The 19,984-nt window shown below is 42.5% G+C and overlaps 1 protein-coding gene across 1 annotated transcript in view; it reads right to left on the bottom strand.

Moving 5' to 3' along the window:
- Window positions 1–19,984, bottom strand: part of ASXL3 (ASXL transcriptional regulator 3) — a 171,837-nt gene that overhangs the window by 103,047 nt on the left and 48,806 nt on the right. The window contains exon 6 of the mRNA XM_045296281.1: window positions 2,772–2,893. Coding sequence (XP_045152216.1) covers window positions 2,772–2,893 — 122 coding nt within the window. The remainder of the gene's footprint in view (window positions 1–2,771; window positions 2,894–19,984) is intronic.

Here is a 19,984-nt window from a genome sequence, read left to right as displayed (position 1 = left end):
AAAATCCATTTTCAGGGGTGTGCCCCCATGTTTTTTAATAGAAGAAATACAGGATATGTAAATCTAGAAACAGTAACTAGATTAATGGTTTCTTGGGGATACGGTAGGGGAGGATGTGGGGAAATGGGTAGCTTATAACAAAGAATACAAGAAAGAAGAAAATCTTCTCAAATGTATCTTGGTGATATTTGTACACCCCTCCTTGATATGATCTAACTATTGAATTGTAAAAAAAATTAAAAAGTAAAACTTAATTACCCCTTGGAAATCCCAAACAATTGTCATAACTTTCTGAGCCGACCTCTTTGCCTTGAATTTGATAGGGTAAGCAAGGCACTGTTTTGATTAGTCCTTGCTCTTGGTTAATCCAAGACTTGTCCCTGGTTAAGATTCGGTTCATAAAACCATCTAAATTAGCTTCCTTACAAGTCTGATGGAAAGATCAGTTTTTGAGGCGGCGTCGATGGTAATTCTACTGTCTTCTACCATTCCTGAACTTCAGCCACAATTTCTTCCTTCATTGAGGTTGATAGACCTTCCTCTCTTGGCTTATCTCTGAGGTCTTCCTTCTCCTCCGTAAAACATCTGATCCAGCTCAATACCGTTGTTTTTACCTAGGGCAGCCTTTTCACAAACTTGTTTCACAGCTTCAATGTTTAGGGTAGATGTCCACTTGCATTTTGTTAAGAATTTGACCTCAAAATCATTTGCTTCCATAGCATAATAAGTACTTTTGAGGGCACCCTAATATGATGAAGGTAAATGTGCTCCTAAAAGAACTTGTCTTCAGCCATTTACTAATTGTAGTGATATGGTTACACAGTTTGGTCAGAATAAATCCATTACTGTATGAACTAGAATCCTGGTGGCAATATTTTTTTTCACTTACCCTACAATCGTATAACTTTCATTTCCGAGCACACTTAGATTTCTTGAATGACATACGCTTCAGTTCTCCAGTTCATTGTCGTTTGCTCTGTCCTGGTTAGTATTTTGTTACCTGCTCTCCTATTTGCCACAGGAATGCCAGGCCTCCCCATTCTCAGCCATCCTTTGTCCTATCCGTTAAAAAAGGAATCTGAGCCTAAATTCAGGTTCGTTCTTTCAAGCCGAGAGCTGTGCACAGGACAATGACATAAATTCTGAAATCGCCTACAAACAGGAGTGCTACAACTCCAACAACCAATGAGGAAAGGAAACGTAAGATCATTTGATACAAAAAGGTTGTTTATTTCCTAGGATGTGTTTGATGTAGAGGAGAAAGTCAGTGGGGGCCTCCTAAGAGATTGGGAGAGTAAGCTTTAGATTTTCTGGGACTCTAAGAACACCAGTGGTGTAGTGGGTACAAGTTGGACTTCTAACTGCAAGGTCAGCAGTTTGAAGCTCTCAGCCACTCTGTGGGAGAAAGACATGCCTTTCTACTCCTATAAAGAGTTATAGTCTTGGAAATTCACAGGGGCAGTTCTAACCTGTCCGACCAGCCTCTGTGAGTCAGTATTTACTTGGTGGCAGTGAGTTTTACAAATAATTTACAGTTTATTTTAGAAAATGTGGTTTGTCTTTTCCTTATTGCCCTGAGTTGCACCTCTATTCCTAGGACCTGGTTGGGATCCTGGATGAGTGATGGGAATGGGGCTGATCAAAGAAGGATCCAAGTAAGAAAGACAAGAGCAAAGCAGTTAAGGAAGAAGCTTACATTTGAGGGTAAGCATATGAGCCTTCGCTTTACCATAAAGAAGTGCCCTACCCAACCACGGAATCCCTTCCTTTCCTTCCCTACAAGGTTCATCATGTGCTAGGGAGGCAGCGGTAGGTAACATTAGCTGAGTGATAATCAGCTGCCCTCATTCTTTCACACAGAATAAATACATCACCACAACTGGTTCTCAGAGCACTCTCATGTAAAGGAACTACTATCATCCATATTTTATAGAAAAAAGGAATGATAGAGATGTGAAGCGAATAACTGGCTTGCCCAGAGTCACAAAGAGAATGGCATAGATTTGAACCAGGATCTGTCAGGAGTCAAACAGTATTCTTAACTGCTGACAGAAAGATTGGGACAAAAGAGAAAGGGTCTAGCAGATGACTTCTTAAAAGTCACCGAGGGCAAACTTCATGGAGCACAGTTATGCTCTGACACAGATGGAGTTACTATGAGTCACAATGGATTCAATGACAACTGGAATGTCAGCCAGGGTCCAACCTGGTAAATATTACCTCCCTCCCATCTCCGCGCAAGATTGCCCACATTTAGATCACACATGTACTACCGGCGTAATAAGAGAACCTGAACTACCATTCAGTACCAAATAACACTCACTGATAATTTTTTTAGATATAATAAGTAAAATAATTACTTTTACTTATTTGTAACTTGTTGCACACAGTAATAAGAAGCTATCTGTTGGTTTTCTGGATTTTTTTTCAGCAACTAATACATAACCACAAGATTATAAAGAAATAATTTTTTTCAAAATATGCATCTGTGAACCCAATATATTCTCTAGCAATCATTTTTATAGCTTATAGACATTTTAATGTTTCCAAGAATATTTTCCCTCTTAAATATTGTTTGCACATGAAAAGTTCTCAGCATGCCTCTAGTTTTCGGCATAGATGAAAATTACTATATTGAATATTTTGGAAGCAGTATAACAGAATAACTGCTGTTTTCTGATCGCTAAGTTTGTTTTCATTTTACTTAATCTCAGAACACCCATGACCTTCTTTAGGTAGAACGGAGGGACCAAGAACAAACCCTGCCTTACCTGTTTAAGGGCCTTTTTGGTGTGTTGCTGAAAGGAAGACACTAACTTGCTTTGCACTGCTGTGTTCGTAAGGCTTGAATCTCGAGTGGAAGACGCTTCATCAGTTACCTGCTTTGCACAAACTAGAAACAGAGAGAGATAATGATATTACTAATTTGAATTCCTTTTTTTATATCCACTGTAATTAACTCTCTTGGAGCTGTGCTCCAATTGAAAATGGATACTTAAAATAAAGCAAAAGAGCTCAGTGAAAAGAAGCACATCCAGATTTGAAGTGAGAGCATCATTTAATAACCATTTGGCCACAGTTACAAGACACTGAACACCCCTTTATGTCTCTGCCTCCTCATCCACTAACGGGCCATCATTTCCATACCACAGGGGTGTGGGGGGGCTCTGTATGGAGCCTTCTTCAAAGCAGCAGCAGCAACACAGTGTAACACCTGGCCCAAGAGTTGGGAGTCAGCAGATATTACTGGAAGCCGAATGTGGAAACTGGATAAGGGATATTGGTCTGCAGAAACAAATCTAAGCGAATGAAATTGGTTTCAATATCTCTAGGCCAACTTGTTAAGTCCTTTCTACTCAACAGGGTCGCATCTCTACACACTATGACCCACGGTGGCATGCTTAGCCACTCCTGTGGAAGAAGAAAAAATGAAATCTGAGATGACAGTTGTCTGTTCAAGACAATTATTTTCAAGGAACTAAAATCAATGGTGTAAGTGTAGTGGGTTACTCGTTGGACTGCTGACCACAAGGTCAGCAGTTGAAAACACCAGAACCTTTGTAAGAGAAAGGCTTTCTACTCCCATAAAGAGTTACAGACGCAGAAACCCACCAGGGCGGGTCTCCCTTATCTTATACAGCCACTGAGTTGTCAGCGACTCAATGACAGTGAGTTTGCCTTGCAGATTCTAACACAATTGGCCCATATGTACCCAATCAATATGGCCCTTGGAGGTGTAATTCCTTATGTAATGTGTTATAATTATGGACTTTATGCCTGTGACCCGAAAGAAAGAAAAACAATGAAATGGGATACATAAAGATCAATATCCTAGATGTTAGTGAGCCGAAATGGACTGGAATGGGCCACCTTAAATCAGACAGTCCTATGGTTGACTATTCCAGCAATGGCAAATTCAAATGGAATGGCTTCACATTTGCCAAAAAGGATATTTCAAGATCCATCTCAAAAACTACAAAGCTGTCTGTAATGTAATATTTATCTACATCCATGGAATTACAACAATACAATTATTATTCAAATACTCACACCAACCAACCACTAGAACTAGTGATGAAAAACTTGAACAATTTTTACCACCATCTTTAATCCGTTATTGATGAAACAATCAAGATGCATCGATAATTGTTGGGTATTGGAAGGCAAACGTTGGAAAGAAAGAGGAAGGAACCATAGTTGTTCCAAGATAAAGAAAAGACGGTCTTGGTGATAGAAATGAAGCTGGCGACTGCATGAGAGCGTTGCGCAAGACCAATGACTTCTTGAAAGAAAATATCTCTTTTCAACAACACAAATGATGACTATACACATGGACTTCTCCAGAGGGAATACACAGAAATCAAATGGACATCATCTGTGGGAAGAGACTGGTGAGAAGCTAAGTATCAGCAGATAAAATCCAATTTGGGGCTGACTGTGGAACAGACTATTAACTGGTGAGATGCAAGTTCAGGTTGAAACTGAACAATCCAATAAGTCCATGAAAGCCAAAATAGGATCTTGAGCTCTATTCCACCTGAATTTCAAGAACATCCCAAGAACAGATTTGAAGCACTGAATATTAATGACAGAAAATGGCTGATATCAAGAACATCATACATGAGGAAAGCAAAAGGTCTTTGAAAAGAAGGAAAGAAAGAAAAGTTCAAATTGGATGTGAGAATCTCTTCTGAAAGTTATTAAGCATAGAGGACCTAAGGCAAATGGAGAAATGAAGTCAAAGAACAGAATAGAAAATTTCAAAGGGTAGCTCAGGAAGATGAAGTAAAATATTATTATAAAATGTGCAAACACCTAGAATTAGAACACCATAAAGGAATAAGATGCTCACCATATCTCAAACTGAAAGAATTGAACAAACATTCCAAGCCTCGAGTTGCAATACTGAAAGACTCTATAGGCAAAATATTGAGCTATGCAGGCAGCATATTAAGAGAAGAATGAATTTATACACAGAATCACTGTACCACAAAGAACTACTTGATATTCAACCATCAAAAGAGGTAGCAGTTGACAAAGAACCAATAATACTGAACGAAGAAGTCCAAGCTGCACTGAAAGAATGAGCCAAAAACAAGGTTCCCGGAATTGATGAAACACCAGCTGAAAGGTTTCAACAAGTTGATGAATCACTGGACGCACTCACTATGCGAATTTGGAAGACAGCTATGTGGCCAATTGACTTCAAGAGATTCTTATTTGTACCCATTCCAAAAAAAGGTGACCCAAAAAATGCTCAAATAACAGAACAGTATCATTGATCTCAGATGTAAGTAAAATGCTTTGGCAGGTCATCTAACGATTGCAGCAGCATATTGGTAGGAACCTGCCAGAGGTTCTGGCTGGGTTTGGAAGGCAATGTAGAAAAAGAGATGTCCTTGTGGATTTCAGATGGATCTTAGCAAAAAAACAGGAATACCACAAAGATGTTTACTTGTTTTTATTGACTGTACTAAAGCATTTGACTGTGTGGATCACAGCAAACTGTGGATAGCCCTGAGAAGGACAGGGATTCCTGAGCACTTCATTGTGCTCATGCAGAACTTGTGCATAGATCATGAGCCAGCCCTTTGAACTGAATGAGGGAATGAACACAGCAAGGTTCAAATTCAGCAAAGGTGTGTGCCAAGGTTGTATCCTCTCCCCATACTTAAACTTTATGCGGAGTAAACAACCAGAAAACCTAGATGAGATAAGGAAGAATGTAACATTAAGATTGGGGGAAGGCTTTTCAACAGCCTGCTATATGTAGATGACATAACCTGGCTTGCTAAAAGTCAGGAGGATGAGAAGCACTTGCTGATGAAGAAAAATATAGCAATGCAGCCTTCAATATAGTTTACAAAGTATGGTAAAGAAAACAACAGCTTTTACAAATGAACAATAGATCACATTATGATAAACAAAGAAAAAATTAAAACGTCAAGGATGTCATCTTGTTTGGGTCCACAATCAGTGTTCATGGAGGCAGTAGCCAAGAAATCAAATGATGCACTGCTTTGGGTAATTCTTATGCACAAGACCTCTTTTAAAGTGTTGAAAAGCAAGGATGTTACTTTGAGGACTAAGGTGTGCCTACCCAAACCATGGTATTTCCATTGCCACATATTCATGTGAAATTTTGACACTGAGTAAGGAACACTGCAGAAGAATCAATGGATTGGAATTTGGTGCTGGCAAAGAATACTGAAAGCAACATGAACTGCCCTAATAAATCCCCTCATTGTGAATACTGCCTGGGATTTCGGTGTCACCATTGCAGTGAATTACCAAAATCAGAGTAGAGTGCTGCAGAAGGATGGAGTCAGAGTGGGGAGAGAAGGATGGCGTGGAGAGGCCCGTGACCCGTCTTGTGGAAGCAGGGTAGACAAAGATGGGTAGATGTGGACCCCCACATCATTGCCTGCACCCTTTTACTAGAGTAGGCCTTCTACTTCACCTATTCTGTGGAGTCCAACTTGTCATGAGTGTGGACTGTGGAGTCTCCTTGTCATGAGTGATTTGAAAATCCAAAGGAATCTCAGTTCTAGGCAAAACCTGTAGGAATGAGAACTCTTCAATCAATCCTGCACTCGCAATCCACCAGAAAGACTACGTTGAATACTGACAAGAATTTATAAACATCACAGAGGCGGGTCCTTGCCCATTCACTGTCATTGATAGAACTGTCCCACATGAGTTTCTGAGAGTGTAACATTTTACAGGGGTAGAAAGCCCCATATTTCTCCAGGCTGATGGTTTCAAACTGCTGACCTTGCAGATCACACCCCACTGGGTAACTACTCCACACCATCATGGCTTCCATGTAGATGGTGGGCTGTGAGGGAGTGGCGGGGTGGTGGTGGGGCCTAGAGGGGCAAGTAATCAAGCCTGCTTTACACAGAAAGTACCTATCCACTTGTGTAAAAGCCAAGTTTTTCGGCACATTTTTAATACTGTTTTTGTGGTAAAATTAGGTGCCTCCGCTGATATTCGGATGGCTTATAGTCGAGTATTTATGGTAATCAGGAAAACTAATGACCCGCTGAGAGGGGGACTGAGGAGGTCAATTGTGAATGCCAGGTGCTTTACATCTGTGATCTCATTCAATCCTTGCATGGTCCTTCCATGACAGAAAGGTATTGTCTCCAGACTGGAGAGTAAAAAAGTGCACTCAGAAAGACCAAATCACTCAGCAGTGCTCATAGATGCAACGGAACAGCAGGGCTGGGCTGTAAGACAAGGCTGGTCTAGGCCCAGAGCGCAGGATTTTCCCACTTCTATTGATGGCAAGAGCTAAGAACTGATGCAGAAAAGTCAATGTCAAAAGGAGTTGCATTGATTGCGTCATTTTGGAGTCAATGATACAGGACACTACTAAGATCAGGGGAAAGCAATCATCCGGAACTGAACATGCAATATTGAGACTTGTGGGTGAGAGGGATGGGCCCAGGGAATACGATGGCTAAGGTAGGAGAGAGTGAGAGCAGGCCTTGAATTAATCATTGAGGGACTTTTTTGTACAACTCGATGCATTACAACACTCTTCCTCTTTAAGACAATCTAAATGTTCTAGTAAAGCTACATTTTGATATACTGCTTACATAACACTATGGCTTCTAAATTTCTCTTCTGGAAAGGATGACGAATCTGTGACATTCATTCTTACCAAGAAATACTGGAAAGAATGATCAGCTTGTATTCCACAAATAAACCTATTTTGAATACTAATTATATAGATCAGTGTTTCCCAGAGTGGGCAATATCCCACCTGGAGGTTCTGGAACAATTGAGAAGGGACCGCAAAAGCAAATACCTACACTTTATCCTGGATTATGGACAATAGCACACAAGTTTTTCATTATTGGGAGGGGAGGTGTGAGCATACCGAGTTATTTTTCTTTTTTTCATGAAAAGGGGTTAGTAGGTCAATTAAGTTTGGGAACCTCAAACCTTCTCACGGTTCCAGTGCGCCTCCAAAGAGTGGCAATGTGGGAGGAGTGAGAGGGAGCACAATCACCACCTATACTGATCAATACCAGGCCCGCCGAAAGAGGAACGCATCCATGACAGCAGTATTTCTACCTTGAAAACTGTAAAAGTACTGCTAGTTTTTAAAAACAGAGTCAAATGCACTACATGGATCTGGAGACATTTTTGGAAAATATGAGTATGCTCCCACACACTGGACATTAAAAATCAAGCTTGCCAATGATTTGCTTAGGAAAGGCTTCCATTTCTAAGTATTTCAAAGGTAAATGTCAACGCAGCAGCACCAAATAACAAATCAGGAATCCGTGTATAAGCAAGGGCTCATGTGCCTCGAATGTTCTGCTTGCTGAAGTAAGCAGGGCACCATCAGCTGTCTTTCCTGAGGGTAGGAGTGATCTAGCTCACACCTCCCTCCATGCCTCTGATCTAGGACAGCAAAGGACATGGTAGTACCTGCTACAATATTGGCAGGCCTGCTGCCTACTGGGGTTTAATTCGCCATCGCATTGTGTGATCTCATGGATAGTGATTCGCACACATACGCACACAGTACTTCCAGAAGTGAGATTCTGTTCACTGGAGAGCCCAGAACTTCAGGTGGACAGCAGGATAGTAGAACCAAAGTGGCAACAGGAAATACTATGAATGGAGCTTATTCTCAACTAATGGAGTTTCCTTTCACCTAACCCTGCTACCTGTATCTTATCCTTCATCTTACACCCACGGGAAGCATCATGAGATGCTTTGAAAACACTGTCAGGCATCTTCCTCCATGATCCCTTTTTCTAGAACCTTGGTCTCAATTTCCAGTTAACCTATCAAACTCTTTACCCCTAATTACTCATTTTTGATAAAATAAATAAATATTGTACCTTAAAGGAGAATGAAATATAACCTAGAAGCTGAATGAATCCCCCAGATTGCTGCCTTGGGATACTCCTTAAACTTTGGACAAAAAAAAAAAAAATTACTCCCTGAAATTTTTGTGAAACCAAACAGTAAAATCCTCCACACCAAGCTTGTTGCCTTTAAGTTAAGTCCCACTGAGAGCAACGCTACAGGGCAGAGGCAACCGGCCCCACAGCATTTCCAAAGCTGTCATCTTCATGCAAGCTGACTGCACCAGCTTTTCCCAATGAGGCAGCCAGTGGATTTCAACTGTTGACGTTTCCATTTATCCAACAAGCGTTTTTTACCACTGTGCCATCATGACCTTCAGCCAAATAGTAATCTATCTTAATTAGTAGAAAATGCCTCCCATCATATTTGCTTAAAGGACTATCTATATCAGAGCTAATGGACAACAGCTGGAAGTGATAGGAAGCTGGGGGTCTATGTTAATGGGGGAGGTACCATTTGGAAAATGAGGGTAAGAATGGTTGCAACACTTGAAGATTAGTCAGTGTCACTGAATTGCACATGAAGGAAATGCTGTATGTCTTTCAACAATTAAGTTAAAATTTTAAAAGAAGCTAAACCCCACTAAGGAGTTTTACTGTGCAGATGGTCTTAAATTTTTTTTAGAATAATTGGGGATTAAGGTAGGGACAAGGCATCCATGTAATGCAATCAAAGCAGTGAGAGAGAAAGAGAGCGAGAGAGACAGACAGATAGACAAACAGACAGACACAGACAGACACAGACAAGTGGACAGTTCTGGTGCGAGAATGCTAAAGCATTCAGTTTCTAACTAAAAAAACTGATGATTCAAGCCTGTCACTGGCTCCAGGGGAGAAAAGACCTAGAGATCTGCTCCCGTCAAAGTTACACATTAGGAAACCTTATCAGCAGTAGTGGCGCAATGGGTTATGCACTGAGCTAATCACAAAACCACAAGGTCAGTGATTCAAATGCCCCAGTCACTGTGCAGGAGAAAGATGAGGCTGTCTACTCGTGTGAAGATCTTAAATTTCAGGTCTCCAGAGGGGCAGTCCTGTTCCGTCCTCTACGGTTAACGCAGTTCAGAACTGACGGGATGCCACTGAAGGAGCTGACTGACACACAGGGCCACTGAAGGAGCTGACTGACACACAGGGCCACTGAAGGAGCTGACTGACACACAGGGCCACTGAAGGAGCTGACTGTCACACAGGGCCACTAAAGGGTTGAGATCCGCTTGACAGCGCTTGAGAACAATGTATTTGCGAGCGGGGCTCAAACGTTGGTGGGAAAATGGAATGAAAACAGAGCGGAACCTTTTCAGAAGCTCCCTTGTATTTGAAGGCCTGACTGATACGGGCTCTTACGGGTGCACAGGCTCGCTTCCTGGACTTGGTCTCCTTAGACGATATGTGGGCGGTGGGCTCTACGCACACTCACTCAGGATAGATGTATTATGCAAGTCCATGCAGATTCACTTTGACAAAACACACAGTTTAGACTTTTAATTATTCTTGCAGCTCTCCTAATAATAGATGTGATAAATAAACAACGAAAGGCTCATTTTAAACAGTTGCCTGACTACTTACCTAAGGGACTGAGTTTGGCCTCTGAAATACAAGCCCAAGAAAAATGAATGTCAAAAAAGAGGACCAGGGAAAATTCCCGTCTGTAAAATTACAACAGAAGCCAGAAGCTGAGGAATTAGGGCAGATGTTTTATCCAATAAATATCAAACACTGACATGCAGCTCAGAAAGGGCGATCTTCTTGGCATGCGATATAGAATGGGAACTGTCTTTTCTAACCATGTGTCCCCATGATCACAAAACACATGCCAGTGCTTTCTACCCTGAGACACAGCACCTTCCTGAGGCTGGCTGCTCTCGGTGTGGCTGGGCGGGCTGAAGACGAGAGGCAAAACTGAAGTCCAGCGCTCCCCAACCGTCCATCCTGCCAACAGAATGGAAGAGGTACAGGAAGCGACGGATATTTTGCTTGTCTAACAAAACTAGACAGGCCAATCTGATGGTTTTAAATTTAAATAGTTTAGTGAGATTCTCACCATTTCTATTTCTCTACCTCCACTCCCACTCCTAAACCTCTACCCGCAAGTAGTTTATTTAGAAGCACACCAAATGGTGGAGCCTTCTGAGTACCCACAGGTGGCCTTAAAGGCTGGAAAACCAGTGGCTGTGTCCCTTGCAAGGCTGTGGAGTTTGGTCATTTTTATTTTTTTTTCAAAATTCTCCAAGTGACTCTTCTCTCTCTACATTCACCACTCAACCTAAAATGTAGGGGGACAAGACAACATGGGTTAGAACTCTATTTGGGAAGTTCGGTGCTGGAACAAAGGAGTGGGGGGTGCACCATCATAATGTCATCACCAGTCTACTGGCAGGCACACAGTGGACAACCCCAGTATGGGCTTTAGCGTTTACCTCAAGACATATATTGATTCTATTTCTAGATTTGAATTTTGGCTGCCTCTCCAACTCACACCTCGAATCTAGTCACTCTACATCCAGTAGTGTTTCCTGAAACGGCATACTTGCTGTATTTTTTGCACTCCTTTTGAATGTCCCTCCTCCAAATCCCCATACCCACCTTTCTATTCTTACTGAAATACCAAACAGCTTCCGGGTTGTACAGTGGGTTGTGTGTTAGCTGCGACTGCAAGGTCAACAGTTTGAAACTACTAGTCACTCTGCGAGAAAGAGAGAGATGAGGCTTTCTACTCCAGTAAAGAGTTACAATCTCATAAATCCTCAGGGGGAGTTCTACCTTATCCACAGAAAGGGTCACTGTAGTAGGATTTGACTGTATGGCAGTGAGCATTGGCTTTTTTGCAATCTGTTTTTGGGGGGAGGTAGGGAGCTAGATAGTAGACCTGGTCCCTCCCATTCGCATGCTTCCTTGGAAACTGGCACATGAATTTCTTTCTGACTGTTAACTGCTCCTGAAATACTGTTCAGTCTGTCTCAGCAGACAGTCTCAGCAACCCAGCAAAGATGGGTACAGACCAGAGATTATTAAACTAAGTTGCTGAATTTGATTTTCATTCACTTACGGAACTATTTTTTTAATAGTAATTTTATTGGGGGCTCTTACAACTCTTGTTACAATCCATACATCAATTGTATACGACATATTCATACATATATTCCATCGCTCTTTCCTAAACATTTACTTTCCATTGAGCCCTTGAGATCAGCTCCTTTTTTTCCCCTCCCTCCTCCTTGCCCCCCACCCTCATCCCTCATGGCCCTTAATAGATTGTAGATTGTTAATTATTTCTAAATCTCATACCGACGCTGTCTCCCTTCTCCTCTGGTTTCCGTTGTTCCTCCCCCTGGATGGGGTTGGAGCGGAGACCCAAAGCCCATTTATGGACAATGGAACATCCCCCCACAGAAGTTATCTCAGGGAGGGGATGAATCGATCAGGGTGCAGTAGAGTAAGGACGGAACACGCAATATACCTCTGATCCCTGGAGGCCTCCTCCACCACACCCCCCACCTACCCCCTACCCCTACCCCCTTCCTATCATGACCTCAGTGCTGCTTCCCAATATAGACTAGACCGGAGCATGTACATAGGTATAGGCAAGAGAGAAAACTCAGAACACATGGAACCCAGGAATGGGAATGGGAATTGGGATACCAAATAGGTAGGGGGCAGGGGAGCAGAAGGTGAAAGGTGTGCTTCTTCCATGTCAGCTTGTTGCTTCACTGTTGGATGGTCGCTTGTTTAACTTCAAGCCTTTTAAGACCCCAGATGCTACATCTTTTAATAGCTAGGCACCATCCTCTGTCTTGACCACATCTGTTTATGCACCCATTTTGTCTTCAGTGATCTTGTGTGGGGAGCGGGGGAGGGGGACAGTGAGCATCACAAAAAATACCAGTTTGTTAGAACAAAGTGCTCTTGTACTGAGGGAAGGTATGAGCCGAGGCCCAGGGCCTGTCTGCAACCTCAGTGTAATGCCTTATAAATGTATGTACATAGGCCAATACCACAATTGGTATGGATTCATGTAATTACATAAGTGCACACCTCTGTTAATCTCCCTATCCATGCCTTTGCTTCCTAGAGCTTGCCTCTGTTTCCTTTTGCCTCCTCCTGCCCCGCCATCACTTTCCCCTTCTTCCACCTCCTAGTGCTTCCTCTCCACTAGCGTGGTGTTGTTCTGATACTCACAGGATCTTTACCCTCTCCTAGATGCTGGTGCCACTTCCCTAGTTATGACGCTGTCCACTCACCGCACCCTTCTCCCCACCTCCTCTTCCCCCTCTACCTTCCAGGACCACTGACCCCACTGCCTTCTCCTCAGGCTTCCCTCCCATGGTCCAACCCATTTTAAAGTTAATCTTCCTTACTGTTTTTAACAAGAATTCACAAAAGAGAAGATCAAGCAGTTTGTATTATGAAAAAGCTTAGAGAAATGAAAATTCTTTTTAAAAAAAATGAAAATAAAAGCAGTCTTTATATTTTTTTAATTATCCTAATCTCAATTAGAGAAAATAAATAAATAAGGAAGCTCAACCACAAATCTTCCTTTGTAAGTCAGTGGGAAGCTATATGACCTGCCTCTAAACACAAGAAGTTTTACCTTGGGTCTTGCTTTATTTTCAGAGGAAACCAAACAACCTGGTGTTTTTGCATGAGATTAAAAAAGATGAAGATTAAAAGTCCACAGAAGGAAATCAAAGTGTTCAAAGAAAACCAATGTTACACATCTGGATATGGTGATTGTACAATCAGGGCACACAAGACATTCGACTATTAATTGTGATAAGCCTACTGAAACCCAAAGAGTGTCACCCGCTGTCAAGGTCCCCGGTGTGCAAAAGGGTTAAGAAAGGCAAGGAGAGGGCCCTTTTTTGACCAATTTCGTTTCTCTCAGTTCTCCCTCCAACGGCTCCTTTTCAATTTTGTGAACAACCAAACACGATACTCTCAAACCAGATCTGTTTCCTAGAAAAACAAACCCGATACACTCTACGGGCTAAATAAAACATGTATAAAAAAGAACGCAATAGAATTTTGTGTGACATTTTGGAGATAACACTGACTCATTGTTATCATTCAAGACGCATTTTAAAAGCAGGCTGGGTCTTAGAGGAAGCTTATTTACTTAGAGCCTATGTATTTATTAATCACTCAGTCACTCGTATGATATTTGTGGGGCGCTCCACTCTAAAGAGCTAGAAAAAGACACGAGGACTCAAGAATTCATTTTTGAAGACATTTTTAAGGTTTAGAAAATAGGTGATGATAAGTCAAAGAGTATTGCTGCAAAATCATAGAAACACATATGATACAAAAATTCCAAAATACAAAGCTATTGTTTCTCGATATCTCCACCACCGAGGTCTACACATTACTGCGGGTGGGGTCTCCATCTCTCCAATCCTTCCCCCACAGGATCTCTGGTGGCACAGTGGGTTATGCATTGGGTTGCTAACTGCAAGGTCAGTAGTTCAAGCACCTTTAAGGAAGAAACCAGTGTCTCAGGAAGAAAGCTGAAGCTTCCTACTCCCAACAGGGAGTTTTGGAAATGCACAGGGCCAGTTCGACTCTGTCCTGTACAGCCATGATGAGTCAAAAATCCCCCTGTTGGCGACGCGTAGCCCTTGCCTATAGAATGTGGTGCTCTCCACTGATGGCATGTCAAAACAGCAGCACTGGCATCCTTAGGGGACTCAAATTGTGCTCATTTTCAATTGTCTTTGTGTTTAAGAAACAAAATGAAGTCTTAAGTGGTAAAAATGTTGTGAAAAAATGACTTAAAGGAGTACAGGAACCACATCTGACCCCAAATTCAATCTTTCCTGGACTTCAGTTCTTTCACAGAAAAGATAATCCCTTAATCCTTTCTGTATGCAGACTAAGGACAGCTGTCCTTGCTAAAAACATTCCTTGTTCTAAGATAAGCATATAGTCTTTAGGGATAAATAACTCCTTGCTGCCTGCAAGGAAAGCATTCCAAGGGTATATCATGCCAGAAAGACCAATAATACTAGCTGACAAAAATAGTAAGGAAGCAGTGCTAGCAATATAATAATGACAATGACAATATTCAGTGGTGAAATAATTTAAAGAGTCTAATGACTGGTACTCTTAAGAACGATCAGGGCAACACCTTCTATGAATAAAATATGCCTAGTAATCTGTACAACTGGAGCCAGGACTCTGTTTCAGAACTGACTCAAGTAGCCCTGGTGGTGCTATGAAGTAAGTAGTGGGCTGCTAATGACACGGTCGCCTGTTCAAGACCAGCAGCCACCCTGAGGAAGAAAGGTGAGACCACCTGCTCCCCAAAGATTTAAGGCCTCCCAAAAGGAAACAGAGGACAGCTCTAGGAAGCAATGCTATAGACAGAGGTATTAACAGAGGTGTGTTCTTATATAAATGCATTAATCCATAAAAATCGAGGTATTGGCCTATGTACATATATTTATAAAGCGATATACTGAGGCTGCTCAGTCCCTCCCTCAATACAAGAACACTTTCCTCTAGCAAAATGGCACTGCGTGAGGCTTGCCACCCCCACCACCCCCGTCCTATGCCCCACGATCACTGAAGTAAAAATAGCAAATGTTAGCAAATGTGGTGAAGACAGTGGATGGTGACCAGCTATTAAAAGATAAAGTGTCTGTGGTCTTAAAGGCTTGAAGTTAAACAAGCGGCCATCCAACAGTGAAGCAACAAGCCCACAAGGAAGAAGCAGGCCAGCTGGTGCGGTCACGAGGTATCATTGGGACCCGGTAACAGGGATCAGAAAATCCAATGCAAACAATAAACAAACAAACAAGCGTTGGTGATAATGAGGGGGGTCGGAGGGGAGACCCAAAGCCCATCTGTAGACAATGGAACATCCCCCCACAGAGGGGTTTCAGGAAGGGATGAGTCAATCAGGGTAGAGCACCAATGGAACATGCAATGTACCTCTGGTTCCTTGAGACTTCCTCACCCCCCACTATCATGACCCCAGTGCTGCTCCCCACTCTGGACTGAACGAACATGTACACAGGTATACACAAGAGATAAAGCTCACAACACACGGAACCCAAGATCAGGAATGGGAATAATGATACCAAAAAGACAGGGGGCAAGTGGGGAGAAGAGGGGAAGAAGAGGGTACCGATCGCAATGAATGGCACATAACCACACACCCCGCATCCAGGGGAACAGAAACCAGAGGGGAAGGGAGACAGTGGTCAGTGTGAGATATGAAAATAACAATCTATAATCTATCACGGGGCCACAAAAGGGGTAGGGGGAGGAAGAGACTAAACGAAGAGCTGATCCCAAGGTCTCAATAGAAAGTAAATGTCTAGGGGAAAAAATGGCACTATAAAAATATGTCTGATACAGTTGATGTATGGATTGTCACAAGAGTTGTAAAAGCCCCCAATAAAATGATATTACCAAAAAATATTTAAAGCCTCCAAAACCCAAAAAAGTAGTGTTACTGTGTTTTATAAGATTGGCCTTTTGTTGTTCTTGTTATTGTGTGTCCCAGAACCGACAAGCATTTGTTTCAGAGTTATGGAGACTAATAATGCCCCAATGTCTCTGTATGTCCTTTGTATGGGGCAGTGAGCAAAGACACCAGAGATGTCATTGTGAGCCTCGATGCTGCACCAAGTTCCTGAGATATCTGCATGAGAACAAAGCGAGAGACCTCTAGAGTGAGAAGGTAGGAGGACAGGAGGGATCACAGTGGAAAGTGGGCCCAGGTAAAGGGAAAGTATCTGTGTCCCTATGAATGACTTGGCATTCCTACTTGTACAATCTAAGTTCCAGTGTACAATAGCTAGGAAGTTTGAGAAGGTAACTAATGGCTTGGGAAATTGATATATAATGTCTCCTTAAGAGAAAAGAGAAAGGATTATTTATATCAATGAAAAGGCCTTTTTTTAAAAAGACAGCAAATATCCTTGGCCTATATATGAATCAAAAAGTACCTGCTAGATGGACATTTGGGCCTCCACTCAAGTACTCCCTCAATGCAAAAATACTTTGTTTTATTAAACTGGCATTCCAAGATGCTCACCTTCCCAACACAATCGCTGAAGACAAAGTGGGTGCATAAGCAAGTGTGGTGAAGAAAGCTGATGGTGGCCGGCTATCAAAAGATATAGTGTCTGGGGTCTTAAAAGCTTGAAGGTAAACAAGCAGCCATCTAGCTCAGAAGCAACAAAGCCCACATGGAAGAAGCACACCAGCCTATGTGATCACAAGGTGTCGAAGGGATCAGGTATCAGGCATCATCAGAACAAAAAATCATATCATTGTGAATGAGGGGGAGTGTGGAGTGGAAACTGAAATCCCAACTGTAGGCAATTGGACATCCCCTTATGGAAGGGTTGTGGGAAGGAGACGAGCCAGTCAGGGTGCAGTGTAGCAACGATGAAACATACATCTTCCCCAGTTCCTAAATGTTTCCTCCTCCCTCCCACCCCCCACTATCATGATCCCAATTCCACCTTACAATCTGGCTAGACCAGAGGATGTACACTGGTACAGATAGCAACTGGAAACACAGGGAATCCAGAGGATGATCCCTTCAGGACCAGTGGTGAGAGTGGCAAAACTGGGAGGGTAGAGGGAGGGTGTGGTGGAAAGGGGGAACCAATTACAAGGATCTACATATAACCTCCTCCCTGGGGGATGGACAACAGAAATATGCATGAAGGGAGCCGTCGGACAGTGCAAGATATGACAAAATAATAATTTATAAATTATCTAGGGTTCATGAGGGAGCAGGGAGGGAGGGGGAAAATGAGGAGCTGATGCCAGGGGCTTAAGTGGAGAGCAAATGTTTTGAGAATGATGAGGGCAATGAATGTACAAATGTGCTTTACACAATTGATGTATGGATTGTGATGAGTTCTATGAGCCCCTAATAAAATGATTAAAAACAAACAGATAAAAACCTCAATATTTAAAAAAGCAGAAAATGAAACTCATGAGAGGAGAAAGCCCCATCTTTCTCCTGTGAACTTACTGGTGGCTTCCAGATGCTGACCTTGTGGTTAGCAGCCTAATGTGTAAACTCCGATTTCACCAGGGCTCCCAGTGGAGGAAGAAAACACACACACACACACACACACACACACACACACACACACACACACACACACAACCTGCTATTTTTTTAATTGGCTAGTTAAGATGAATAATTGAGAAAAATACCTTTATTTTTGTTTATACTTGAGAGTGTGCTTTTACTGTGAGGTCATATTTTTATTCTAATGTTTAGCTTGACATTATAAATTATTTCTCTCATAGCATGAGGAAAAAGAGAGAACGTACCTACTCTTAAGTGGGCCACCTTATCTGCACTTAAAAAGAAACTTTCTCTTCTTCCTTGACTTTTGCACTCTGAAGATGGACCCAAATTCATTTGTCACAAAGTTCAGAGTTCAAGAGGAAACATGTAAGAGAAGAGGCCCGTCATGGAGGAAAGAGATGGAGTGGTTATCCATAAGCGGTGCTGCAGGAGCTCTGAGAAGGCATCTGGAGAGGGTCCGCTAACAGCGATGAGAGCGAGACGGTGCCCAGCTCCTCTTCAGCAGCGGGCATTGTTTTGGGTTTGGGGGTTTTTTTTGTTTTTTTTTAAAGAAAGTTGGTTTTAATTTGAGGTACAAAAGATGTCAGCATGAGAAAAAAATTCACAACCAGAAAGGTTATCAAAGCAAGTGCAAGGGAGGCTGTGAGATTCCTCACCTTCTGGACATCTACTATTAGAATCTAACTTAATTGATGGGTTTAAGAAAAATAACGTGAGAGAAGATTCCAGGCAGTAGAAGTCCCTAATCTTCCCCATGAACATCCCCTTCATCTGAAGTCCCTCATCGTCCCGTGAACAGTGAGACCTGGAGGCTGGGAGGAAAGCAGGGAGAATGAGGAGTGGGCAGAGGAAGGGCTGTCTCCTTCCAGTGGTCGCTTGTGACTGCGGAGTGTGCTCCCCCTCCTCTGTATTTCTCCCCCATGTAGCTAACACAATATAATTGACACATACTTAGGGTTCATGGGCCACCAATGAAGACCAGGTGTCTCCATAAAATAACAAACCCATTAGCTAAAATACTGCTCTTGGATGAAATACCCCCATAGCACCACCGCAAACAAACAAAAAACACCCTACCCTATTCTAAGAAAACCAGTCACTATAAGAATGCCTTTCTTTCACCTACAAGATGCCTAGCAATGGCTGACAAATAGGGATTGATCACGCGCTCTCATCTTCCTCCAGGACAGGGGTTCTCAACCTTCCTCGTGCCGTGACCCTTCCATACAGTTCCTCATGTGGTGGTGACCCCCCAATCACAAAATTATTTTTGTTGCTACTTCATAACTGTCATTTTGCTACTGTTATGAATTGGGTGACCCCTATGCCAGGGTCGTTCGACACCCCCAAAGGGGTCATGACACACATGTTGAGAACCACTGCTCTCTAGGAACACTCAAACATGTAAACACCTTCTTATTAAACCCCCAACACCCAGAGCACCGGGATCCAGACAGGCAAGCTCCTGAAACTCTCCAGCAAAATAAGATCAGTAACACATCATAAGGAGAAAGATAATAAACAGGCTAGCACCCTCCTCAAATACTACTCAAAGCACTGTCCCTTCTAATTCCATAATGGCCTTCATTATCACTTCCTTTGATGTGGGACTTGTTGTTAGCTGCCAACAAGATGGTATCCATTCATGGTGACTCCATATACAAAGGAACAAAATGTGCTCTCAGCCTGTTTAGCCCCAGGGCAAGGCACCATGGTAACCCCCCATAGGGTTGTTCTCATTGGTTGAATTTCAAAAGTCGATCAATCAGCATTCCTTCCTAGCCTGAGTATGACAGTGCCGTTTAGAAATGGACTTGGCATTGTAACAACATGTAGACCACCAAAGTGGTGGTTATGCATAAGGAACTGACTCCAAGTCCCCTTGTGGGAAGCAAGAATTCTCCTACTAGCCTCCCAATGTCATCTTCCTGTGCTCCATCACTGTGTACACTGGCACCGATAAACCATCCTCCCAATGTCATCTTCCTGTGCTCTATCACTGTGTACACTGGCACCGATAAACCATCCTCCC

The sequence above is a fragment of the Echinops telfairi genome, unplaced genomic scaffold (assembly GCF_000313985.2).
Source record: "Echinops telfairi isolate 266 unplaced genomic scaffold, ASM31398v2 ScPeMD7_7400;HRSCAF=8409, whole genome shotgun sequence".
Lineage (NCBI taxonomy): Eukaryota > Metazoa > Chordata > Mammalia > Afrosoricida > Tenrecidae > Echinops > Echinops telfairi.
This window is presented reverse-complemented; position numbering and strand designations above follow the sequence as displayed.